The following is a 27,122-nucleotide window of genomic DNA, read 5'->3' as shown; positions in this document are numbered from 1 at the left end:
CCCATGAAAGAATAAATGAAACATCTGCCAACATCCAATAGTTTTTTTTTTTTGGTTATTTCCAACATCCAATAGTTGGGCACAATGAATACGCACCTCATTATTATCGAAAAAAAAAATGAATACACCTCAAAACTTAGGGTCTCTATCCAGTAACCACAATGACACACAAGGTTTAACTTCGAAGTGTACCTCCAACCAAACTCCATAATCCAGATACGGTTTATAAGCTCATATGTCAAAATGTTGGTTGGCGCCTATTGATGACCTTGTGTAAATTGTTTTGTTTGTTTTAATTTCTTACATTGACATTTTGGTTGGAAGAAAACAAAAGATCATACATACATAATTACATATACTTATATACTTTTAATTTGACATAAAACTTTATATTAAATAATTTTTTTTTAAAAAAAAGGAAAAAAAAAATATAATTTGTTCATGGCTTCATTTGATGACATCATGGTTGGAGATTCTCCCAAGAGATATCAAATATATTTCACATTGTGAAGCACCAATGAAATTTGCCTGTACCGAAGTCGATTTCCAGTGATCTTAAACTTTAAGCTTCTAGGCGAAAACAAAATCACGAATTTACTGGAACATGCAAGGCATAAAAATGAAAAATAGACAAATTTCACCATACAACACAGTAAATGCAGAGCAGAACACAAACTTCTATTATAATGAATTACAACTCATTAAACAAGGGTTTTCATAAAGGCACTACCTATTTTTACTGAGGGTTGTCTACACTCAAAACAAAACCAAACGTACTCTAAATTCCAAATAGACACTATTTGAAAATTGAATAGGCACCACTTGAGATTTCTAACTTTACATAAAAGAAATTGTTTAATTTTGATAGGTTTTGATTTTTATGTTACGTTGAATTGAATATATGAGCATTTTCAAACGTTGATAGAATTATAATTTTAGCCATCTTCCATAAAATTGAATAAATGGGTATCTTCAAATGTTTGATAAATTTTATCAAAATGTTTTGTTTTGACTTTAACACTGATAAAGTTGAGAACAATTTTTTGGGTTAACTAGTATTACACCACCCACCCACTAGGGGTGGGTAATGGGCCGGGTCGGGCTAGCCCGGCCCTAAACATTTAAAGTCTTTCAGATATTAAAGGTCGAGATTTGCCCGATCTAAAAAAGTCGGCATAGAGATTGGATTAGAATTTGGGTCACAAGTCTAAATCTTAAGCCACGACCTATTTCTAAAGCCCTCTTTAAAAGGCTTTAGGGCGGGCCTATATATTTTATTCTTTTACTACATCGGTGTTAAAACTCATTTATATTACAAAATGTCTGATGATCAATGACTCGAAAGTCCCACCAATCTAGTAATAATCTTGGATAAGTCCAACAATTTAAAATGCACATCCACAATCTAATGAACTGAAGTACATCGAGAGTTTGGAATTTGTTCTTCTTTGTACTCAAACCTCACTAAAATTACATTTAACATTGAAATACATAGACAAATAATTATATTATCATTTTAAAGGAAGAAGTAATAGATATAAAGAATAAACAAAATAGCTTTGGTTAAGAGCCAGGAAAGTTGTTAAATTGTTTATAATATCATAAACTGTTTCCATAATAGATTCAAACAAATATAATATTACCTTTATTCTAATTTAAAAGTGATTCAAGCTTTGTACGTGGAAATGAAAATATTGGTTTTTGAACAAGTGATGGAGAAATAGTTGAGATTACAAATGTCATTTTTCTAACAAAGGTTGTTTTTTGGTTTCTATGTTACAAATGTCTGCTCTGTATTTCGCTTTAATGGTGTGGAAGAAAATTTTTAGTTCTAGACTTGGCTTGGATGTGAATAAAAATATAATTTATAAGAAGTAAGTGGGAAAAGAAATTGATAATAATAAGTTCTGGACTTTGACTTGATGATCAAAGGAATAAAGTCTTATTTTTTATTTGGATAGTGCTCATTGTTCTTCATGGCACGCTTAAGTTGAAAGTTTTGTTATATAAGACAAGTTATTGGAAGTACCACTTGGGTGTAAGTGATAAATTTACAAAGGATGATGTTATTTTAATTGAAAATATTTAACAAAGAGTTGGACAATTATGGTATGTGTATTTATAGTGAAAGTGTGAAACAAGGCCGGTTAGGGCTTGGTTAGGGTCGGGCCTATATTTTAGAACCTTAGCTCTAGCCACGCCCTAAACTCTGTGAGGGCTTTATAGGGCTTAGGGTCGGGTCGGTCAGGGCCGGGTTAGGGTTGTTAGGGCCAAATTCCCACCCCTACCACCCACCCCCCACTAGAGGAGCCAATTAGGATTTTCCCCTCACTAGATGGGGAAATTAGGGTTCCCCCCTAAGTACACACACAAAAAATACAGTCGACGGTTAACCTATATTTTTTTTTGTGTACTTTGGGGTTAATACATGTTAACCCATTTTTTTTTTAATTCGTAACTTAATACGTGATTCATTTGTTGTTGGGTTCCTCCAAATTTTGATATTTTCTATAATTTAATAATTTTTTGAAACAAATAATAAGAAAAAAAAATCATTGTTGGTAATAAATTTTATAAATATTTTTTGCTTTGATTTTGAATATTGTTAAATTTCATATAAAAATTTGTGTTTTGACTTCAATTAATATAAATTCCTTTCATTCAAAATTCTATGACTCATTTGTCTTGTGTTTAGTGTGTGGTGCCCTAAAGCCAATGTTGTATATATGACGACCCTTAAACAAAAAGGAAAATAAAAAGTTTATATCTCTATTAGTAAAGTACATCATAATTAACCTGACCTTTTAAATTAGACCAACCTTTTATCTACCACTAAATACCCTTGATTAGATATTAAAATAAAATATTCAATGCCTTTAAAAAGGACTATTCTGTCATATCAACTTTTATTTCCATTTATACCCTTAAATTATAACACCATCACAAAGGAGTTTTGTGTAAATTCAGGTTGAAAACCAAATACACGCACTATATAACTATATGAATTGTACGCCTATATTTATTAGTCATTAATTAAGACTTAAATTACCATAAATACACTAATCCTTTCCCTTTTCGTCTCCCTCTCAATCTCTCACATTATCCCATCTTTTTTTTGCAAGCAGTAGGTAAAAAAAAAAATCGTATTATCTCTTGCCTCTCTTGAAATACTTGGGATCAATAGCCTTCTCTTCTCTGTCTCTTAAATTAAAAAAAACCTCTAATCACTTAACCTCCGGTCTCTTAACCTCAACAAACAATTCAGAAACTTAGCTACATAGCTACGATGGCCTCAACAAACAATTCAGAAACTTAGCTACATAGCTCACGATGGTGGATCTAATCCATTCGTTTTGTCACGATCTACAAGTCTAAGTATTTCTCATTCTCTTCTTTTTCTTGAAAGCTTGAATGGGACCTCGAGAAAAGAAAGACTCGGTCGTGATCTACGCCAGCCAAAGGTTCTTAAATTAAGCTAACAAACATCCTCACCAAAGAGCCTTCACTTTGTTTTTTAACCAATTCGATTACCGCTTTTCTCCATCCTCTCTCACCAAAAGGTGTTCCCTGTTAGATTGTTGATAGTGTGGTTTGATGACATTATTTTCAGCTTTTTGTTTAAGTTAAATTTTGATAACTCTGGTAATTGAAACATTGAATTGATTTCTTCAATTTGTAAATTCGTAGAAAAAGAGAAAAAAGCTTTGGACTGCATGGAAAGTTGAAAAATGCTTCAATTCCATCGTCGGTCAGTTCTATTATCTTATTTATTACTTTGTTGTTTCAGGTTTCTAATGTCAAGAGAATCCTCACAGTTCTCTGATTTTTAGGCGATGTGTAATCTTCTCTTCTTAAGGTATGTGATTTTAATTAGTGTTTCAGTTTTTTTTTTAGTTACATATTGTTTGATGAAATGCCTCTAAAGATTATCATGCATTCTCAGTTTTCCTAATGGTGTTTATGGAGCTTTTTATCATTAGGTTTTCCTTCAATCCAGTCAATGTTAGTTAATGTTGTTTTATATCATCTGAGACTATAATTAGCACTATTATATTTTTCTTTAGCATTATGGATTAACATGAGCCCTCAAATCTCCCCTCACATTTTTGAAAGTTGTCATGGCTCGTCGTTTTGGAGGTAGTGGTGCATGTTGTTAGCATTTACCAAAAAAATTCATCTGTCGAGAATTATCTCTTCGATTATTAGGTCATGAGTTTAAAACAATGGGGGATAAATGCTGAAATGCTGAATACCTTCGAAGAACTCGGAGAGATTCCACCGTCTACTCAATTGCGGAGAGTGGTCGGTCTGATATCTTATACATTACACCTGAGAGGGCTTGCACTCTTTCTCGCGGGTACTAGAACATTTTTGTATCCTACCTATCATTTAGCTAGAAGTTGTGAAAATGTGTTTGTATTTGACTTCATATAATTCCCCTGCTCTTTTTACCCAGATAGTCTTTCAGTACTGATGATGCTAAGTTTGGAAGGAAACGAAAAAAATAATGTAAAATTATTGCTTAATGCTCTTATACTATTTTGCAATTTTTAGAGCAAATGTGCAGTATGTGTGGATTGACCCTTTTTTTTTTTCGTTTGCATTGTCCTTTAAGTTTTATGATGCATATCACGATTGATAATGTTTAGATATTGCAAGAGGTGAATCAAATGAAATTTAGGTTATAAACCCACAATTAACAAAACTTGATTAAGGGCCATCGGAAGAGCTAATTTGAGTGCTAGCACAAATATCCTTCAAATATCTGAAATGCCCAAGGTTTTCTAAGCAATGAACAACATTAGTTGTGACTCATTTACTTTCGAGTGCACTCGGGTGACCCGGCATTTGTCGCACTATCATTTGTCGAGTGTTTCCCAATTTTACGTCCCTTAAGGCCTCAACAAGTTGGGCTTCGGTAAAAGCAGATTATGAATCATTGAACTTACATTTGTACAACATTTGCTTATATGTTGGAGAGGATTCTGCCCACAATTAGCACACTTGAAAGTTGAAACCAATGTAAAAGTAGAGACGAATAGCGAAGTGAGTTGATTTTTTGTTTCGGTAAAGAACACACTACACCATAATAGCCATTTTGTAACAGCTATATCCGTTACTTATATTTTTACTAACGCTTATATCTGTTAGCTCACGATTATTCTGATCCTTAGGCTAAATTTAGTAACGGATATAAGCGTTACTTAAAGTAATCTTAGTAACACTTATATCCGTTACTATAATTCTTTGTAACGGATAGCCAATTGTTAAATCTATTCATTTCTAACGGATGTAAGTGTTAGTAGCGTTTGGCTTCTTTAGTTACTTTTTAGCGGGAAATCAATTTTTATATGTCACGGATATATCCGTTAGTAATAGATGTGCCACTTGCTATTAATATCGATTAGTGTAACGGATATATCCGTTAGTAATAGATGTGCAACTTACTATTTATATCGATATTTGTAAGGGATATATTCGTTAGTAATAGATGTGCCACTTGCTATTAATATCGATTAGTGTAACGGATATATCCGTTAGTAATAGATGTGCAACTTACTATTTATATCGATATTTGTAAGGGATATATTCGTTAGTAATATATGTGCCACTTGCTATTTATATCGATGTTTGTAACGAATATATCTGTTACTAAAGTTTTGTTAGTAAAAAAAAAATATATTTATTATATTTTGCAGATCAAAATGTCTAAAAAAATTCACCTTGCACATCTAACTCTAGCACATATGAATATTCCATCTTATAGAGATATCACATTCCACAAACTTAATCAACATATAATAACAAAAAAACAAAACCACTAATCAATTAAACATTAATTAGTATAAAAATATAGACACCAATCCAAATCAAACTTATATAGAAATGACTTCACCTAACCTAATTTTGGGATGTCTAATATGCCGTCATAGAATATCCCATTGTATTGGTCGAATCCTTTGCTTTCGCTGTTATTGCTCTCTCAAGTGTTCCCCCATCAGTTTCAGTGGTGCACATTTGCAATTCCCATAACTTCTCCCACGATATCACCACTTATTTGACAAAGCCTGGCAAGAACTGAAAAAAGTGAGAGAAACATTACAAAATTTCTTAAGAAACTTTTCATCGGGTTGTGAGAACTGAAGAAACTATGAGTAGGTTAGTGTGGTGGGCTAATGTCAGCTCTTGCAGTAGCACTTCCTCAGCTATTAGACCACTATTTGAATAAAGCTTATGGATAAGAACAACTAATTTCTATGGGCCGAAGGCATACTTTAAGCCCATACAAATCACTTCAAGCTGACCCACAATGGTTTTGTGACTTTACTAGCTCTAGTAAAATGTTTTTGACAAAGGCATTAGGATAGAATCTTGGTAAAAAATGTCATAGAAGTTAACTAAGCGGATAGTATTAGACAAAGATAAAACACGGAAGAGAAGAGATCGGCTGCTTTGTCTCGGATCAAATTGCTTAGTTACCCGGTAGCGGGCCGTCCAATTTTGACTGCAAGTGAAAGAAATAAGTCAAGATTATGTTAAGGATACAAATTAATAAAGGTTTATTCATGAACCACACAAAGGGTTACAAGTAGACACCTACTTATGCCGACCAATTTTTTTGCTTTGGGATTATGACCTATAATCTCATTATTGTCACCGAAAGCAGCATTACTCTCGATTTGAATGGTGCCTTTGGTAGCTCAATAATAGTTGAAAGCAATATCTTGAAAAAGACCACTGATGAGGTCATTTTTGCTTATAAAAGCGTGGCTCGGAAAGCAATAAGATACTACGGTCCATCATAAGCGACTCTCGATGCTATCTCACCGGCTGGTGTGGCGTCCTGGTGACTATTTAATCTAAGACATAGAAAATGCACTCACCTTTAAGATCCCGGCAAGAAGAAAGCGACTCGCAAACTATGGACAAACTTAAGGCAATCAACAGTCTTTGATCTTTGCGGCCAAAGGCCCGCAAATCGAGAACATTTTAGAGATCTGAAATGCATTAAAATTCTGCGAAAAAAACTATCTATTAATAAAACATCAACTAGATATTAATGTATTGGTAGCGTTGATCACTTAGGCAAATTCATTTGAGAAATTATCGCTGCCATGTGCACCTTATGCAAAGAATCACTAAATCTACTCTTGGCTCACTATAGTTTACTAGATCGTATAGTATTCTTCTTCTATTTTAAGGATCTCTTTGTTTTACGCCAAAATTAATTAGATTGTGGTTTTTTGTATCCTCTCCTAATACCGAGATGGTAAAAGAATCGAATAATGAAACTTCGTCTATTGGCTCCAACTGCAAAGTAAATGTTCCAACATTGAGCATAGTGTATCATCAACATTCCATATCGATTTTGGCTTCATTAAAGAACTGTATCTATTAGGCAGCACCAAGCAGGTGAGCTGCCATCATCAAATTACAATGCATCAGAATCTAATCTATCTCGTCCTTGCTTTTCAGTGTGTGCATGTGTTGGTGGGGGGTGTAAATATCAGGCAGTCAGGATGCCCAATTAATAAATACAAGGGACACAAAACGGTAAGGAGAAAAACAACCATACAGGATCACCATGGTTCAAAGTTGCTATAGTCGATTGGTTAGAGAAATGAACCAACATTAGAGTTTGTTTCATAGTGTTAGAATCCTAGGGCACATTTGCGGAGGGCATCTAAAAGGGTCGAGGCGATTCGTTGCTTGTGGACGGTCCATTGGGGGTTCTGACTTCAGAGGCCCTTACCTGAACTTTTTAGGATGTTAGTAAACCCTCCTACTTTCTTATATATAGACGTGTGGGAGAAGGCCAAAACCAATTAAAGCCATGTAGTCTTTTCTCTCTCCTTCTCTTATTCAATAACTAAATATGACTTTACATTTAACCGGATTTTTTAGGATTTTTTTTATTATGTAAACCCTTACTAGTTTCTTATATATAGATGTGTGAGAGAAGGTTAAAACCTATTAAAGCCATATATTCTTTTCTCTCTTCTTCTCCAAACTTTCTTCTTCTCTTATTCAATAACTAAAAAGAAAATTATTGATAACATTACCCATAGTTGAATATTTCCAAGATGTTAACAAGCAATACTTAATTTTTCCAGGCAAATTATGAAGTAATAATTTCGTGCTAAAAGATATGAAAAAAGTCACAAAGAAAAGAACTTACAGACAAGTTGTGAACGACAACTTTTTTCACATCCTGCATCTTTAATTCAGCCTGGGGAATAATTAGACAAATTGTTCCATCAAACTTTACTAGAGCTCAGAAAGAGGAGAGGAGAAACCCCTACTAAGGCTTAATACAGACTTGTAATGACTTTGTTAGATGCACCACACTGCGCTTTGTCGCTCCATAAGCAGCGAACCTGGAAAACAAAATAAGGCAAAAACGAACCTGATTTTACCTCTTAAAATCATAAAAATCGTAAAAACATTTAGGACACTACGTGAGCTAAATAATCTTGATGCTAGTCTCATCAGTCAAAAGTTTTAAAGATTACAATATGCAAAGGAAGAATATAAAAGGGGCAGAAACACATGATACCTAGAAGTCGGTCTTCCATCGAACCCGACTCCATCCATGTTGAAAACATGACCACCCTATCTTTGGTTCAACATCATATTTATTACTGCGAGATCATTATCACCCATAAACCAGTCCGGACTTTGGTGGAACTTACAAATTCACTAAGCGACGGATAACCGCGATATATATTCACCTCGCGACAACATATCATCAAGCCAAGGGTATTCGTGGTAACAACTTCACTACACAAGAAAATTACTTGAAACAATAAATGATTGAAGAGGGTGAATCAAGAGATAAATATTTCCAATGGTTTTAACTTTTTACTACCTTTGTCATATTCCATGTCATGTTCCAATAATTTATTGGTTAGACATCACATATGATGATGATGATTACTTTGAGCATCACGAAAAGAAGACCAATAACTTCGAGAAAAGAAATACATCCGGAAGAAAATTCTCCACGAAACTCACATAAGATCTTCATCGAAGTTTACGCCAATGGCCTCAATAGTTGTATGCATTTGATCTGCGTTATTGATGCATCCTTTCCCAAAGTGCAGTGAAAAATGGAAGTGAGGCAAAAAGTTGAGATCACAAAACACCGAGCCCCAATATGAAAGAGCGATATAAGTTGAATAGACAACTTAATTGTCAGTTGAAAAAGTTTTAACTTACGGCATTTAAATAGGACATAACCGGTCGGACTATAATAAGTATGGTCGCTTAAGACTACAATACCCAAAAAGACAACCGGATGAGACCTATATCCACAAGATAATTTCAACCATAAACTGCCTTGTAATCGGACTTAAGCTTGTTTTATCTAACCACATAATGACTTAAGTGTGATGCAGCCAATTTTAGTGAAATTTCAAATCGGTCGATGACTTTGAGTCTTCACTAGTTGGCTGCAAAACACATTCACACGATAGTCAAGTTTCGATGTCTTTGTTTGAGGCTTCATTCTATCTCGACTACCGAGGAGCTGATTTGACAAATTCTAACCGAGGCACAATTTTCATCTTCTATTAATCCCCTCAGTGACCCTCCCTCTCTCCCCACCCCCCAAACTAACCAGACAAAGAAACAAACAAACAAACATATCAGGTTCACTATGGCTGCAGCTTATAACTAATAGCTGTGTAGCAGGGTAGAAAACAGTATTCATTTTATACTAATATCATCAGTAAGATAGGACTGTAGGAGAAAACAGTTCTAACTAACATACCCATATATCGATATGTTTGAGCTTGTCGTGTGCAAAAGCAACTAGTGCCTTCACATCCTTCCCTTCTTTAACATCACAGGTAGTACCCTACGATAAAAAATGGTACTCATGACAATAGCACAGGCCCAACTACATTAGAATGATAATATGAAACGAAAAAAACAAAAAGAGAAAAAGCTAAGTACCCACACACGCTGCTCCCCGAACTCCTCTCTTAAGTTCTGAATTGCAGATTGCACCCGCTCAGCTGTAATATGGCAGGTGAATATGTGTAAGAACAGATAATGACTTTCAAAATTTGCACTTAACTCTAGCACTCTTTCCACGTAGTCGACTTAGCATCACCTTAAGCAATATGTCGGTTTAGAACCTAGAGTTAGATAATCAGAGCACCATGGTATATTTCACCCAAAGATCCTACGAAAACATCATTTTAAACCCAGATTCCACTTTATACTTGACTAACGTTTTGAACCTTTAATAAGTCAGATAGCTCTAAGCTTACGCAAGCATACCCAATTTTACTGTTCCAGCTGAAACTGCAAAGCCCTTTTCTTTATACACAGGAAGAGATTCTCCCGTAAGCATAGACTCATCAACAACACCTCTGCTGCCATAACCTTTCCCCGAAGTCGGTAGTCAAAAGGCGGTTATAGTACACATAAGCAAGTCAGCCGTCAACGAAGAAATGGTCGTAGCTCATAGGAAATGTAAAAGCTTGCTTAAATGGCTCACATCTACAGGGAATGGTTTCCCGAGGGTAAAACTAAGACTGAATCTCCGTAGCATTACATCATCGATAGGGAACTTCTATGCAGATTGAATCGAACCGAAAGTACATGATATCGCCAGATAGGTCACCTTCAACCGAGGTAATCACTAATCGTGATTGAGAAGATACTAGTGACTGCAGAAAATTCAGAGTTAGTTCGAAACTTCGGACATAGAGAAATCTATATTTTTATTAGAATGCTATTAATTAAAGTCTGAAAAATAGTTGCACTTACTAAGAGTTCATTCATGTCACTAGAAGCACTAAGTCTCGCTTTTTTCTTCAAGAGAAGCGTCCAAGAAGAACAAAACCAAGAAGCATGACTGCATACTAAAAAACCACGGCTTATCTTGAGAACTATATTCAAGGGATACACTTTGTTCATCTTTTTCATACATAATATTGCCATGAGTAGTTGACAATTTGTCCATTTGGGAGCTGCAAAAAAGTTTTTCGGTCTCATTGTTTTGAACATATTTTGATATTGTTCGTGATATTCAACAAAACCTTTTCCCTATCAATATATTTTAGTGTAACTACTTCAAATCTAAGTCGGGCGAGATCGGACCTACAAGTTAAGTATCACGATTGGCAAGGATTAGCAAGGAGAACGTATTACAATGTAGTGAAATTAGCGATGAACGAGTTCAATCGATTAATAATATGATGCATATTAGTAATGCACTCTTCCTATAACATATCTTGAAGAACAAAAGCGATTGTCTCATCTACGATTGCCCGATCAAGAAAGCTTCGATATCTAGATTTCTATAGGTGTTTTATATCACAAAGAGTGGACCATGGAAACTAAGAAAAAAAACATGCCTCTAATACTTTCATACTTCTAAGGTTACTCTTGTTGATTAACTAAGATTGGGCATGCAAACAAGTACATGAGTACATTAAGAAACGGTCGGGGAGTTTAAAAGATTAAGATTATAAAAAGTCACCGGTTCATCGAAGAATGATGCATCCCATCCAAGCCGGGGTTTAGCAATGACACCTACTAGGAGAGACAACTTATAAGGAACAGATAAACCAAATCACTCAAAAAAACTATTTATATAAGAAACAGTCTACTTTTCAGCAAACCTTACCGCACTTATAAGAAATGCAGCAATAGATCCAAATCCCACAAGAGAGTTCATATTTGGTGAACCCTTGCCAAATGCTAACAGACCATCAAAAAGCAAGTCTGCAGCAAATGAAACCACCAAAAACTGTCAATGACTCAATCTAAGCACAGTTACTTTCAAATTTCAGCACCTAAATCCAGTCTTGTTGAAAAACTGTAACTAGTAAATTAATTAGCACACCAAAACTAACCTCGGCCTGGGCCCAACAGAGCTCCCAAAGCAAGACCACCTTTCACATAAGAGTTATGCAATATATCGAAAAATGATCCTACACCAACAAATCAAATAAGCAGACATCAGAACACATTTACAAAACCTACAATTCTTCCATATCAAAGATTGGATAACTAACCGAAGTAATTAAAGATAAAAGTCGTGTTCTTTCCAATTAGTTCCATAACTTGTGATAAACATGATGTTATTACATATCAAGTACTTCAACAATTTTTTCTTCAAGATGCATCTTTTTCAACATTTAACATTTTGAGCTCGATGTGCATTAGATTAAATTCTTAGGCATTGTTTCATTTCAAGTACTACACTATAAACAGATAAAAAGTAAGAAATTCATACCGTGGGCAATATGAATACCAAGAGAATGCAAAATATGTGAACCATGAGAACCACAACACAAAGCAACCAAAGTCCAAGCAAACGCAACCCGGTTCCTACTCTTTACACTCAACAGCATTTCTCCAACATTATGAACCTCGCATGCATCAAAAAATTACACATTTATTAGTGATATAAATGAAAATAAGAACTTCATATTAAAATAGCTAATAGAAAGAAGAAGAAGAAAATAAACAAAAACTATCTGATCTCCCAATTGTTAGGTAGAGGAAGAAGGGGGTGGATAATTGATTTTAAGGCTTCAGTTTGTAATGAGTGTGGATGCATATGGGCTTCCTTAGAGAGTAAATGATTGATTTCCTATTTAACCAAATAAAGTATGCCACGTTTGCAATTTGCAAACAAACATATTGCTTTTATAAATTCTGACTTAAGCTTGCATTAAGTTTAAATCGTCGAACAATATCAAAGATACCAGCTAAGGCCCTAACTCAAAACTCGGGTCTCCAAGTAAAGGGGAAGCAAACCATAACCAAACACAGGAGAACAAAGGAGACCATCAATAAAACAAGACATTGGAGTTGCGGATGCTCGAAATCATCGGTCACTATCGCATTATTTGCAAAGCGAGGAACTATATAAATCTTAATCTCTACAACTATTTTTTCATCACCAAGAATGAAATAACGATGACAGAGAATGCCCTCTCAGATAGCGACGCTGACCCTCACGAAAAACATATCCTAATGAAGTCTGCGTTTAGCGTGTATGTGGCAAAGCGGAGCATTATGTGTTTACAGAGACAAATTCTATAATCACTGGAAATTGGGACTACATCCATAAGTTATACAAACAACCAAGAGTAGAGAGAGAGAGAGTCGACCAAAAACTAACCTTTTAAATCAAGAATCTATGAAGAGATTGACTTGGTTAAGTCGAGAATGAGAAATCGTAGAAGATCACGAATAGAAACTAGGGTTCTTGAGAGAGAGAGAGTGGTTTTTTGTTTCTGCCCGTCTAAAAAAAAAGAGGCTAGATTATAATTCCTTTTCTAATTTTCTAATTGTTAGCGAAAAAATAAGAAAAAAGGGGAAATGTGACCGTTACCAAATTTGTTTTTTTTTTTTTTTTTTTTTCAATTTATTATGCATATTTGTTTCCTTTTCTAACGGATATAAATGTTAGCATATCCCAAAATAACCGTAAAAACATTATTAAATATTAATTCAAGATTTTAAGTAACACTTGTTGTAGTAAGTAACGGATATAAGCATTCGCATCGATGCTGATTATATCCGTTACCTATTGAAAATTTGCACTGTTACAAAATGGCTATTATGGTGTAGTGACATGTGAGTTGATCCCTTTGTGTGAAACTGTAAATCCGAATAATTCCAGTGCTATGGGCAAAAGGAAGGCAGCGGAAGGGTAAAACAAAACTTATCTTTTCCCCTTTTTCAATAATTTGATTGTACTAAAATCATATGCAGTTGACCATCAAGCAAATATTTGATAGATTTGACCGATTGATTTGATTCAGTACCTAGAATAATAACATTAAGTAGTTTTAATCATATGTCGTACATTTCCTTTATATAGACTTATTAATTCTTGGTTCCCTTAACATTTTCAGGCACAACTAATGTTGTAAAAGAAGCAACTAAAGCTATTTTTACTCCTTATGCCGACGAGACTGTCTCTGAGGGAAATGGTCAAATTCAAGAGAAATTGAAGAATAAGGGCAAAAAGAAACACAAAAGGACTACCGAGCTAAAGGTTTTAGTTCTATACCTTTTTTTTCCTTGCCTTTCAGTTGTGTAATAATTAGGGGCTAATACATGTTGCTTGTAACTTCAGACCTTTGGTGGTAATGACTAATGAGCATTTTCTCCTTGACCAGAGAAGTGAGAAGCAAGTGTAAGTTTCTCTCTTTCTCTTACGAGACATAAATACAAGAGTTTTCATATTTCCTGCCCTCCGCCTCTATTCCAACCCCATTTAACGACGATGTTAAAAAATAGTTTTTGTTGTCGGTGAAGGAGGGGATTAGCTTTGGATAGTGTTCTGTATATTAAAATAATACTTGGAGATGCAGCAGAACATGCATACTCATTAAGGTACGCCTACACCTTTTCTTATTTCGGTATGTTTAATATATAGCTTATTTCTGTTTCATCCATGTTCAAGTTTTTTTTGGGTTTGATTCATTATCACAAGGTTTTGCTGACAATGTTGTGCACAGTGAACTCTTAAGTGAAAATGAAATAGGTTAGGTAATTGTCTTTTAAGTTATCGTGAATGTGGAGAATGTGTGTTAATAGCATAATATATCCAATTAGAAATATCATATCTTTCTTTATCCAATAATCAAAAAACTGGAAACATTATTTCTTATCATATAATAACGTTATTTCTTATCATGTAAGACTAAAACTGAAAATGCTATTTCTTATATCAACCAATTACTTGATTAGTATAAACTAATGGTTAGATGGTTTGAGATTTTGGAAGGCCGGTGATTGGGCTGCATATGAGGTTTAGGGTTTAGGGCATGCGTGTATCGATGCTTCTTAGCGAGGCCAAGCCCCTAGCTTTAATGATTTGGTTTCTTATGTTTGCCCCTTATCAATTTATATCAAAATCTCGGCATGTAAGTCAAGGAAGAAAATAATGGAACTATAGGTAATTGATTTATATTAGACATATTAGTTCCATTCTTTTTTACCCTCTACGTAAAAAGCCGAAGCCTATATTTCTAGCTTGGCAATTGAAGAAATGGCACCATAATCTATAATAGAATATGTTATTACATTAATATACACTAGGCAAGTTATGTTTAATCATGTATTATTAGTGTTTTATTTTTTCTAATTAATTATTAAGAAATACAATTTATTAGTTAGTAAATAATAGTGATCACTATGATCACGAGGTCATTGATGGATCCACTATGGATTTGGTTATGGAAACCGTGGCCACCGATATGAGCAAAAGGTCATTTGATCTTCCTCGAGTGTGTTGAATTTCAAGATGTTTGGTTTGTTACCTTTTACGCTAAATATATCAAGTGCAAACATTCCAATGTTGAATATCTAATGTCTTGGTAGGACAACTCTAAGTACTAATCATCTAGGTACTTGTTTTTATTGCAAATTTTTGTGACCATGTACCTTTCACACTGATCTTCTTTTCTTTTTCTCATGGTTCTTCTATAACTTGAAATTATTGAAAGGTTATGTAATAGCCAATACCAGATGAGTAGTCATTACCCTATAACATGGATGATATTTAGACGGACTTCATTCATATAGGTTTCATAGTCTCGCGGTGAGGATGTTTATGTTGGAGTACCAAAGGGGATATTCCTCCCCCCCCCCCCTAATTAATTATAGGATCATACTTAGAGAAGAAGTCACCATTCAAAACTTTTTGCCAGCTCTTACAGGAAATAAAACTACTTCTACTCGAATTATTGGAAATTAGATTGTTGATAGTGACCCTTATGACCAAACCTTGCTGTACTACGCTGATTATGGTGGTCATGGAGTGCTTGGTTAGTATTAAAAAAAATTGAAAATACAGGTGCTAAAGAACAGGTGAATGGTCCTGAGTCCTGACCACGTCAAAGGAACTGACTTGGATCCAATTTTCCTACTCCTTTCCGTGAGCTGATTTCCTATTTTAGTCACATTATATTCTTTTTATTTTTATTATCTGCCAAGTCCTACTCCAATTGCTGGTGTTAAATCGTTGACTCATTTTGGTTAGCCCTATGATGGAAATCTGTGTTGCTTTTGTTGCACAGTATTTGTTGCTGCTATGAGAGCCTGTTATGGAGAATCTTGCTTACTACATGTTTTTGAATGGATATTGCCCAAGTTAGGTCAGCAGAAACTATCATATTTTTTGTTGTTTTAGCAACACTATTTTTCTCTTATTTTTTATGCCCATTGGTTCCATTAGCCTTAGATCATTTTGAGGTCATGGTTTTAAACTGTGTCTACACTTCTAGAGTTATTTGCTTTGCTTCAACAATATATATTATGATTATTATATTGCTTCAACACTTCTCTTATTATTACGATTACGAAAAGTTTTTCTTTGTTTAGAAGGCTAGCTCTACCTACCTGGAGAAGGACTCCAACTTAGTGATGAACTCTGAAGGAATTAAGAATGCCTTGGCTTGGGCCAGCAACAAAAGGGGCGAAGTCTGGGGATGATTGACGACTCACATACTGCGATCGGAATTCCATGAAAACGATATTAGGTTTTCAGAGGAAGTATAATGGAAGAGCAAATGCTAATGTATATGGGAGCAATTAATACTCACTTATCGGCCCTTTTGGTTCTCATGTGTATATGATTCTGCAATCGTACTATGATTTTGGTGATTCGGTGACTTATAATTCAGGATGAGGAGGTTGGTTTTGCATACATAAGTCACTGATATTCATGATAAACTTCGCCTCTACAACCAAATGACAAATTTTTGATAAGTGATAATATCTTACAAATCTCAATATCTGATTCTTTTTGTTTGTCATGATGATGTCCTATTAGTTCATATAGTTTGAGCATGCAATAAGTATGTATAATTTTAGAAACAAAAACTATGTCCATATACTCTTCAACAAGTTTCATTCCTATGGAATCCACTTGTAGAGCACGTGCATTATTGCTACTTATTGCAGGAACATGAGACCGCTAAGTTTAATTGTTCAAGATGTGTTTTCTCCTTGATGTGTTTGAGAAGAACCTACATATTTACTCGTGTAGAGCACGTGCATTATTGCTAGTATAAAATAAAGGAACTACAAGGTCAACAGAAACACTTAGAACTTGCAAGGATATTTACATGCCCTGTATTAACCAGCAGCATCCCGCACACGATAGAAAGCTCACTATTTAATAAAGACAACTTTTTTTTTCCAATAGAAATTTAATAAAGACGATGATTATATACAAACCTACTAATTTGACCTACTTAACCGACTTAATAATAGTAAACATTAATTTACATCGAGATATGTGTTCGTGTGTATTCAATGCAAACCAACGATTGTTCAGATAGTGAGTCGCAATAGTAGGTCTAAAAAGAGTTGATAGATTAGTTATTGAAACTAGCATATGTGCACGCCTTCTGGCGTCAAATTGAATCAGCTATAGAAATAGATATTCTAAAATTTTGTCCTATAAAAACATGTTAAAGGACGAATTTAAATGAGACTCGAAACCATATAGGTTCAAAATAACTTGAATTGAGGACATTAATAAGATTGAACCAGCGACCTTAAGTTGTCAAATACCAAGGTTAATTTGGAGCAAGGTAACCAATTTTCAAGGGTTAATGGTTGTCGGCCTGGAAAGGTTGTATAGATTTTGTCTTCACCATTACGCTTATGTGGAGGTTTGATTGCATATCGAACTTTAAAGAAAAAACGACTAAAAAGGGTATCAAAATTTGACACGTTTTGACAGTTTGTGGATCAATTGAGTACTGTATCAAAGTAATCAAACTATCAGTTAACCTTTCAATTCTACCTTGGAATTTTATGACACAGTTGTGCACATCAATCTTTCAAGCCCTGACCACTCGTGTTGTTCAATTGCCTCATGTTACCGAGCAAAAAGAAAATGAACTCCTGTTAAAAAGGATACCAATTTCCGGGGAACGAATGTAAATTTTGGAAACAACAGGTCTCTTATTTTTTATTACGCCCACTGTGTGTCGGGCGGTGATGGTGCACCTCGAATAATCCCAGGGCACAAAACAACAGGTCTTTAAACTTTAAAGTAGTACTTTCCCTAACATAGAACTATTGAGATCGTGTGGCCCTTTGTAAATATTCCAAGTGTTTTACTTTTACATAAAAATCACTTCTAATCCATTTGCAAAACCCATAATAATTACAATAAACCAGAAATCTAGAATAACACATCACAATAAGTCCATAATGCTATTAGGAAGGGAAAACAGTTCTCGGAACTACCAAGTAGAAAGGTTGTTGTGAAGAATCTTTACACTTCTTTATGTTAGAACTGCTGAGAATGGCATATGAATTCAATCAAAATTTGGATATTAAAAAGTTCAGCGACCGATGAATTCTTGGACCCTGCTTTGCCAAGCATGCATTTTCAGGTCCTAGAGAACCATTACTTGCTTGAAAACCGGGACACCGTAAACGGTATGCAAGGGAAGGCCTCTTACAAAAAATCAAAAGCACTTCGAAGTTCTAATAGTGCTTATGTTGATCCTACGGGATCATTTTGACAAAGGCAGCAATTGGCATGCCTAAAACCCAATGAAAATACTAAAGAACCTTTGCAACAAAGTGACAGAGTGCTGGTATGTTGGACCATCTTTGATTGTCAAAGACGACTTTCATGTCTGTAAGTGGTATTGTTCTTGATACTGATACCTCTCTTGTGCTCTGTAATTCTGTTTTTTCCACATTTCATTGTAAGAAGGTGCTGATCTAGAATTAACAATTGTACCTCTAGGATTGCTAAAGTTCCCATGGAAATAATTTTGATCCTGACCATATGGGCTGATTTCTAATTCTGTGAAAAATGGGCTTACTCTACAGAATATCTTATTATGTCAATAGCCAAACAAACCATTGGCTAAAAGGATATAGGAACTTATCAGCCGAGTACTTTCCGGAGCTCCTCGATCAATTGGTCCCGGCTTGATGGCTCTACCTGCATTAGAATCGGAAGATAATTGTAATGGTTCATAGAGATGAGAAAAAGATCTTGATCTACAACACAAAAACCTAAGCTAGCTATTCTTTACCTTGCTTAGAAGGGCACTGAGACTTTGAGGTAGAGCTCGTAAATCCAAAGTGGATTCACCAATACTTGACAACTGAAGCAATACCTTTTGGACCCTCGGCTCCCGCAAGTATTACGCATAATTCGTGGGATCATCCCTCCGGTGAAAAAAATCTGCTTCAATTAACCGCGATCATCTTCAACTTCGTGGATTTTGACGAAGGAACCATTTCTTGATCAAGTCCTTCACGATCTATAAGACAATTCATCACCAACTGCATTTCTAACAATCTTGACCAATGACTCTTATGAAAGTTTCGGTTTAATCTTTTGTAGAAGAAAGATCGTGAATCTTTCCAAATAACAACTTCTTTGATTACTCCTTTAGCGGCCATCCCGAGAGAAGTATCATGTAACTTCGGCAAATCGTGTAGCAATCTGAGTGCATCGGCAAGAGCGCTTCTCACGGGATCGATATCGCTCTTGCATAGCATCCGAAGTCTTACTTTCAAATTGATTAAATGTTGATCAAGCCCGCCCATGCACTCTAGTAGCTCCTTCTTCCGAATTTAATCTCGATCATTCCTTCGGTTCAAGAACATTTCCCTTCAGCGATCCTTTCAAAGATACATCTCAATGTGGTGCGGATTGATCTTCTTTGTCCCACAACAACCCATGCACCTCCACGCAGCTCTCCCATCATAGGAATGTACACAAAGACAGGCTGCTTATAAGTTCGGAGGTTCTCGACAATGGTTGATCCAGCCTGAAGAATACCTTCAAAAAGTCTCCGGTTTAATCCCACTCTTGCACCACCTTTATTAATCAACCACAAACCAAACAAAAAAAAATTCAAATAAGAACTGTGGGTTTAGTTTTAGTTTTACAGCTCAATCCAAAACACACCCACATCATCAAGTAGAAGATCAAAAATATTACCTTGCAGATTCTTGGGTCCCATTAGGCCTGAATTGTTTTCTTTCGAATTATTCATCTTTTTAAACTATCCTAATACAACAACAACAAAGAAAGGGGCAAAAAAAAAAAAAAGATCAGTTTCTTGAAGATGTTTGTTCAAATACCTCAAGAACATATATTGACAAAAGTCACAAAACCACAAACCTTGGATTTCACGAAAGATAATCAAGAACAAATATCTCTGAGTCAGATAAAGCCTTTCGATAATCCCGTACCTGCAATAGGACCAAATCCGATGGAAGGTAAAAACCATAAGATTATTACTCAATTATGAAAGAACCCGTACTGGCTTGAATTTGAGTGAAGAGTTGGAGACACCAGTGCAAGTAACACGGCTATAGTCACTTGCAAGTACCGGCTATAGTCACTTACCTGTCAAAAGGCCAGTAGGGCTGAATTGTAGTAGCATACCTACCACAGGAAGTGTAGCCTCCACTTCACCTGTGCAAAAATCGATTCCAGTCACATAATTTTAGGTTGTCCTAAAACTGATCTTTTAACAAAAGAAAGCAGGAATCAGGCAGCAGTTTTTATCCTGTCGGGGCCGGCCTTCGTCTACAGAGGTCAGATCTTACACCCTGTAGCTAGCTTCTACCCATCAATGGTCAAGGTACTCCTTCCATCTCCTTTTTCTTCTTTTGATTATTTGATAAAAGAAAAATGCATGAAGTTTTTCAATCCATGTAGTAGTCCATTATAGACACTAATAATCTGATCTCATTGCTAGATACATAATCTTATCTCATTGCTAGATACGCTAATAATCTGATCGCATTTCAATACTTCACCAAGATGGCCATTGGATTAGTACCCAAAACCTAATGATAGCATTGCTATGTTCAAACATTTAATCTTAATACTTCTACCAATGGGATTGATTATGTTCAAACATTTAATCTTAATACTTCTACCAGGTACGAAAACTCAAGTTTAAGTGACTTTATCTTATTAAGCCCAAATGACATTGTTCTGTGCTTTTGGTCAATGCTGATGCCACAACCAAGGAACTTAACAAAAGTATAGCAAGAGTCAACCAAAAGGTGAAGCTAATAAAATCAATGACAAATGGCGAACCTTTAAGTAACGTCTGTGTAAAACAGAAGCACTTAAAATGCAGTGCTTCTCTATAGCAATTCTTTCTTGTAAAGAACCTCTCGCCGAGTTCAAGCATTGCACAAAACAAAATTTGATCTGGATGACCGACCTCTACGAGAAGGAAAGAAGTGTGTATAATTAGCAATAGCAATAAGTTTGACACGTCAGAATTCAGACAAAAATGGGATGAAAAAAATGCATGAACATGAATTGTACCTTCAAATTCAAAGGTTATATCAGCAGATCAACTTTGTAGCAATGGAGATGATATGCGAGCGGCAAACCTCTGGACCATGTGGATGTTTGAGTCTGTCAAGGGAAAACCAAGTTCACACCTTACGAAAAATGATTTGTTTAAGTACATATATATGAAAAGTATATATATAGAAGGATATATTCTCCTCATATATGGGATGATTCAACATCAACAGATTATTGTTGCTAACAATAGCACGAAGCAGTAGCTCCTTGGCCTACTCGTGTCTCTTTTTCTACATTTTACATAGCTGCAAGAATAAAATCAGATCTGGTATTGCAACAGTGTTAAACTACAAAATCCAGCTATTTCTTGTGTGAATAAGTTACCAATAATAAATATAAAATATAAAATACTTCATGAACAGATAGCTTGAGTTTATATAACATGTTGATGCAGGCTACATAAACACAATAAAAACAAAAAACAGGTTGGAATGACTTAGAAGATGAGCATGCATTTTTGTCCAAATATTTTGTCAAAGTGGCTGCAATGAACACCAAGTATCACAAAATCCTGGAAATGCTTGCTTGCAAGCAAAACAGAACAACATGTGGAGAAGTCCATCTTGAACCATTTTTTTTTTTCTGAAACGATAGATAGAAACCATGAAATATTCGGCCTGAAGTCTTGAACCAATGATTTTGGTAATTAAAAAGTTTGCAATCTCTTCAAGATTTACTTTTAAAATGTTGAAACAGATTAATATTTCATGATCCTTCTCCTCAATGACTGCAAGTTAACTTGCAATTAAAGAAGAAAGGGAAAATGGAAAGAAAATAAAAGTAAACTATGAGTTTGGAAGTTTCTCCCAAACTTATTTATTCAATACTTATGTCTTTAGACCGTTAGTAACATATTATAAGCAGTGTAAAGTCCATAGGTTACTTACATCTTCAAGCTCCTTTGTATACGCTTCGGCCTTTTCGGCACTTTTTATCATTTTCCATCAATCAAGGAACTCCCAGCTCTTTCAAAACGCTGCTCGATGAACATCAAAAGTTGGGGAGGAGTTGTAGCCATCTAGTAGATTCTCAGAGTTGCGGACCTAAGCAGAGGAGACAAAGATGGTTAAAGTTCAATTGGATAAAAGGCTTCAGACTTATAAAGCCTAAATTATATCAGTGAGATTTTTTGAAGAATGAATGCACAATTCTAATTTAAGTGTTACCCGCTAAACTTCACCGAGTAGCCCTGTAGATTCCAAAATTGAGAAAATTTATCAATTAAAAGACATAATATATTAAATACACGATAAATGATAAGTGATCATATGGGTAAGTAAAAACACATGCGACTCTAAAGTTCGTAAGCAATTGAGGGCAATCAAGAATATATGCCCATCATGCTGTCATAGCACATAAACAATCAAGATCATTTGCTAATTTACCATGTCATGTCAATTCCAATTATGCAATATCCTTCTTATACCACGGACAATTTATATGTTTTTTATAAAAGCGTTGTACACTGGATACATTAATCAAAAGTTTTTTGTTGATAAGTAAGAGATAGTAAAGTGGAATAATTGTAGACACTACATCAACACCAAGACCATTAGCTAAGAAAGACCAAACCCAAAATAAGTACAACCAATCCCCCCGTGTCGAAATAAGGTAGGAACAAAAGCAAACGCACGAAGAAAACAAACAGAGTACAGTAGCCAAAGAAGGCCTGAAAGCGAAAACATAAAGAGTGCAAAAACCTAGGAACAACCACACCATGGTGGAACATCAGAAAAGTGTCATTTCTTGTCCCTGATGCACCCCATTCAGTCCCTCCTCCCTCCTCAAATCCACAACAACCATACGTCCATACCAACAACATGGCCCACTCCTCCACCCCTGAAAACGACAGAAGGTCAATTTCGGGTCGGTTCGGTTATAGGGGCAGTTCGGAAGTCGGTTTAAATAAGTACATCCAATCCCCCCGTGTCGAAATAAGGTAGAAACAAAAGCAAACGCACGTAGAAAACAAACAAAGTACAGTAGCCAAAGAAGGGCTGAAAGCGAGAACATAAAGAGTGCAAAACCCTAGGAACCACCACACCATGGTGGAACATCAGAGAAGTGTTACTTCCTGTCCCCGATGCACCCCCAATCAGTCCATCCTCCCTCCTCAAATTAACAACAACCATACGTCCATACCTACTACATGCCCCACTCCTCCACCCCTGAAAGCCCGAAAACGACAGAAGGCCAGTATCGGTTCTGTTCGGTTATAGGGGCAGTTTGGACGTCGATTTAGTCCCGAACCCAACCCAAACCAAGCTGTTCACACCCCTAGCCACGAGTACTCGAAATCGATTATGCTATCTTCCAGTTGTCTTCGTCACCGTCCTCCAAATCATCATCACACTGATTGTCACCGGACCAAGTTATCGTTCTTGCTTCCTCCACCCTCCAAGCCTCTACCTAATCCAGTAACTTTAATGTTTTCATATTCGCGTCGTACCTTTCTTTGGAGAAACCCTGTAGCCACCAGCAGTGCGATGGAATTTCCTGTGCTTCCAGTTGAAGTTCTGTTGCACAACTGGAATTTTCAAAGAACATTACATCCTTTAGAATAGAAAATCGCAATGAGGATATAATTTTAACCGTCTCTCTTCAAATAATCTAAAAGAACTGTAAAGGAACTAATAATCTTAAATCGCACTGAGGAGATATCCATTACCATAGAACTATAAAAGAAAAAAACTAAACCGTCTCTTCAAAAATAAAGAAGCCGATCAAATCAAATCTTAAAGCGAGGGAAAAGGAGGTTAAGAAACAGAAAGGCCTACCTGAATTGTCTTGACTGAAGGCTTGGTTGAGACTTCCGATTATTTGTGGAAGAACTGACTGAAGGCTTGGTTGAAGAGAGAGAGAATGATGGCTGATATTCTGTTTGCAAAAGAGGGGGAGCCGTAAAGGGAAGAGAGACGCTTGGTATGTTGAATTTAATTTCATAAAACGTAATTATGTGGGCAATCAATGATGGGTATCTGGCGCACAATTGAATAGGGGCGTATAGTTGATTTCCAACCTGAATTTACACATACGTCCTTAAATTACTATATAATTTTGAGGGTATAAATGGTAGACAAATATGCAATGACTAAGCAGCCCTTCTTAGAAACATTGAATAATTGATTTTATTTTTTGATTAAGGGCATTTCATGGTAGGAAAAAGGTTGGTTTAATTTAAAGGTCCATGTTAATTATGATATACTATACTAATAGAGATTAAAGCTTTGTTGTGGTACTGGTCGTCAAGGTTTTCGCAGCGGCAACAAGTCCATTTTGAGTCACATATATTTGGGTGGGGGAACTTATTTTCCAACAACAACTATAACTAAATGGGCTTAGGATGGATATGGAAATTCAAGAAATTGGGTAAGGGAGCCTCTTTTAGAAAAGTTTATATATAAAATATTGAGGAATATTATTTTATAGATTTAATACTACTTACCTTTTTTATATAGTGAAACCTACTTGTACAAGGAAAAAAACAAGATTCAAAAGTGTTATCTATAACTACCACGTTTTTTGGAAGTGGACAATTTAGTTATTGAGATTTGTAACCATTTTATTCTCTTTTTTACCCTTACATAACTACCAAATTAAATATTTTCACTAAAAACAATATAATTCAATTATAACCACATATTTTGCATTTTTAAATGCATATGCACAAATATAAACCACCAACGTAATAAACTTATTTTAAAATACTAATGCATTTTAAAATGTATACACAAAACGCATTTTATCATTTAGTAGTTTTCGACCAACTAACCCCGCTTGCAAACCAAAAAAAAAAAAAAAACTATGAAATGCAATGAGTTGGTTTAGGATTTAGTGTATAGAGGTTTAAGGTTTAGGCTTAGGGTCTAATTTATAGGGATTTAGGATTCGGTGTCTTGAGGTCTATCGTTTATGCACTTAGAGTTTAGTGTCTAGAGACTTTTAGGGTTCAGGCTTTAGGGTATAGTTTATTAGGGTTTAAAGTTTATTCTTATATATGGTCTAGTTTACAGGGATTTAAGGTTTAGTGTGTAGAGGTTTAGGGTTTAGGCTTAGGGTCTAGCTAGTGTCGACAAGTTTAATTTGTAATACACCATATGCATTTTAAAATGCAAAGTAGGTGGTATGTTATAATTGAATTGTAACATTTTAAAATGCATTATTGTAAAAAAATGAGATCAAAATAACTTAATGAATTTTAAAATGTTGAGTTAAAGTGCAATACTAAATGTTTACTTTCAAATGCATTTTAAAATGTATGCAGTTTTTAGAGATTATAGGAGAGAAAATATAGTTGTTTAGTAGGTGCAAATAATTTTAAAAAAAATGACATTTTTGTCAATTGCTTTTGAAAATGGGTTAACATGTGTCAAATTATGGTTTTGGTGTAGAAACTAAAAATATTATGCCTCTGGCTTTAGAGTCCAAACAATTCTTAACCGACTCCCTTAAACTAATTTTATGTATGGCAATTAGAGGAGTTGATTTTCTGGTCTGTCGCCCTCCTAATACTGCTTATCATTCTCTAATAATACAATGCTTCTTTTTAAAAAAAAGTCTGTGTAGCAGCACTGCTATACTCGATGTAAATAAGGGAAAATTGTACTCTTCGTCTAAAAGGCTACTGAAGGAATTGAAGCATGACTACAGACTGTTAGTTGATCTCCTTGGCCTGAGTATGGATTTCCATAAAATAAACTAGCAAGAAGGTTCCCTCCAAATTGCATTTCATCATTTCAATTGGCAAGAGACTACATAGCAATGCTTCATGATCAAACATAATATAATCAAAACAAAGCAAAAACAACATATCCCCACCACAAGATTCAATGCAAGCTGATCAAAGGCTCCTGTCAAAAGACATCAACAAGAACAAATAATAAAATCAAGTAGATAAATACACAAAATGATATTTCCTTCTATTCTTTCCACAAGTATCGACTAGCAAAGTCGGTAAAACCTTTGGATGATGATACCAGAGGTTTGGGGGCTCAAACCCCACCAACATCAAAGAGTTACTGATCTCATTTTAAAACAGACTTGCTAATAAATAAAAAATGATACTTCCAACATGAGAAATTTCATACGTACATATCTTCCTTCTATTCTTAGGTTAAAATCAAGATATACATGGTCATGCTTGGCCGAGCAATGGAGATTTATTTTTAAAAGTTACCTTCCACTTTGTTTTCTTCCTTACAAAATTTAAAATGAACAGTTTTTAGCTTTACCCCCCCCCCCCCCCAAGACCACACCACATCCAAGTCAATCATACTTGACTGTTATCTTTTTGGTTAATGTATGTAAAAAAACTTTATTGCCCTTTGCCCTTTTAATAGTTTTATAGTTTTACACCCCATAAGTTATTTCATCTAGAGATTTACTCTCCTCCCCCAAGACCCACTACCAAAAAAGTGACTTTTAGCAGTGGACTTTTTTGCTGCGGCCATGGTTGTAGTGGCTAGATGCAGGTTTTTGCCGCAGGAACTAGAAATGGTGGCAAAAGGCGCCTTTTTGCCTCGACAGTATCCTTTCATGGCAGAAAGTGAATGTCTCGCAACAACTTCGAGCCAGCCATGGCTAGATGTGTAGCTTTTTGCAACGACTAAGTTGGGGTTGTGGCTTTAGGTATGCCTTTTGTGGTAGCTGGATTGTGTGGTGGCTAAAAATTAATTAAAAATAGATTTTTTAATTAAAGAAAGAATAAAATATGAGTTCATTCAAGCGGTCAGTTTCGTTTTTTCCCACCTTTATTTTGGCA

The 27,122-nt window shown here is 35.3% G+C and overlaps 1 protein-coding gene and 3 long non-coding RNA genes across 6 annotated transcripts; 1 reads left to right on the top strand and 3 right to left on the bottom strand.

Annotated features, from left to right (window-relative positions):
• Window positions 1–3,497: 3,497 nt before the first annotated feature.
• On the top strand, window positions 3,498–16,612 carry LOC147495411 (uncharacterized). Of its 2 annotated transcripts, XR_015199130.1 has the most exons (6): window positions 3,498–3,560; window positions 3,788–3,856; window positions 13,887–14,029; window positions 14,111–14,170; window positions 16,059–16,136; window positions 16,363–16,612. It is a non-coding gene; the product is annotated as an uncharacterized LOC147495411 (long non-coding RNA). The 2 variants fall into 2 exon arrangements; XR_015199131.1 differs by lacking the exons at window positions 3,498–3,560; window positions 3,788–3,856; window positions 13,887–14,029; window positions 14,111–14,170 and adding an exon at window positions 15,360–15,386 and having other exon boundaries at window positions 15,836–16,136.
• LOC147495413 (uncharacterized) lies at window positions 7,296–8,383 on the bottom strand. Its single transcript, XR_015198205.1, has 3 exons — window positions 8,321–8,383; window positions 8,180–8,230; window positions 7,296–7,418 (listed from the first exon to the last, which is right to left on the bottom strand). It is a non-coding gene; the product is annotated as an uncharacterized LOC147495413 (long non-coding RNA).
• LOC147495412 (copper-transporting ATPase PAA2, chloroplastic-like) lies at window positions 11,469–12,724 on the bottom strand. 2 transcript variants are annotated; one of them, XM_086566880.1, is made up of 4 exons: window positions 12,254–12,724; window positions 11,871–11,948; window positions 11,642–11,739; window positions 11,469–11,547 (listed from the first exon to the last, which is right to left on the bottom strand). In XM_086566880.1, the coding sequence occupies exons 1-4, from the start codon at window positions 12,369–12,371 to the stop codon at window positions 11,491–11,493; spliced, it is 351 nt and encodes a 116-aa protein (XP_086423006.1). In that variant the 5' UTR covers window positions 12,372–12,724; the 3' UTR covers window positions 11,469–11,490. The 2 variants fall into 2 exon arrangements, with proteins under 2 accessions (XP_086423006.1, XP_086423007.1); XM_086566881.1 differs by having other exon boundaries at window positions 11,528–11,550; window positions 12,254–12,723.
• A 3,084-nt stretch (window positions 16,613–19,696) lies between the features above and the next one.
• Window positions 19,697–20,262, bottom strand: LOC147495410 (uncharacterized). Its single transcript, XR_015197619.1, has 3 exons — window positions 20,150–20,262; window positions 19,967–20,035; window positions 19,697–19,843 (listed from the first exon to the last, which is right to left on the bottom strand). It is a non-coding gene; the product is annotated as an uncharacterized LOC147495410 (long non-coding RNA).
• Window positions 20,263–27,122: the final 6,860 nt, after the last annotated feature.

The sequence above is a fragment of the Coptis chinensis genome, chromosome 6, assembly GCF_015680905.1.
Source record: "Coptis chinensis isolate HL-2020 chromosome 6, ASM1568090v1, whole genome shotgun sequence".
NCBI lineage: Eukaryota > Viridiplantae > Streptophyta > Magnoliopsida > Ranunculales > Ranunculaceae > Coptis > Coptis chinensis.
Note: the sequence above shows the minus strand (reverse complement) of the source record. Positions and strands in the feature narration are given on the sequence as shown.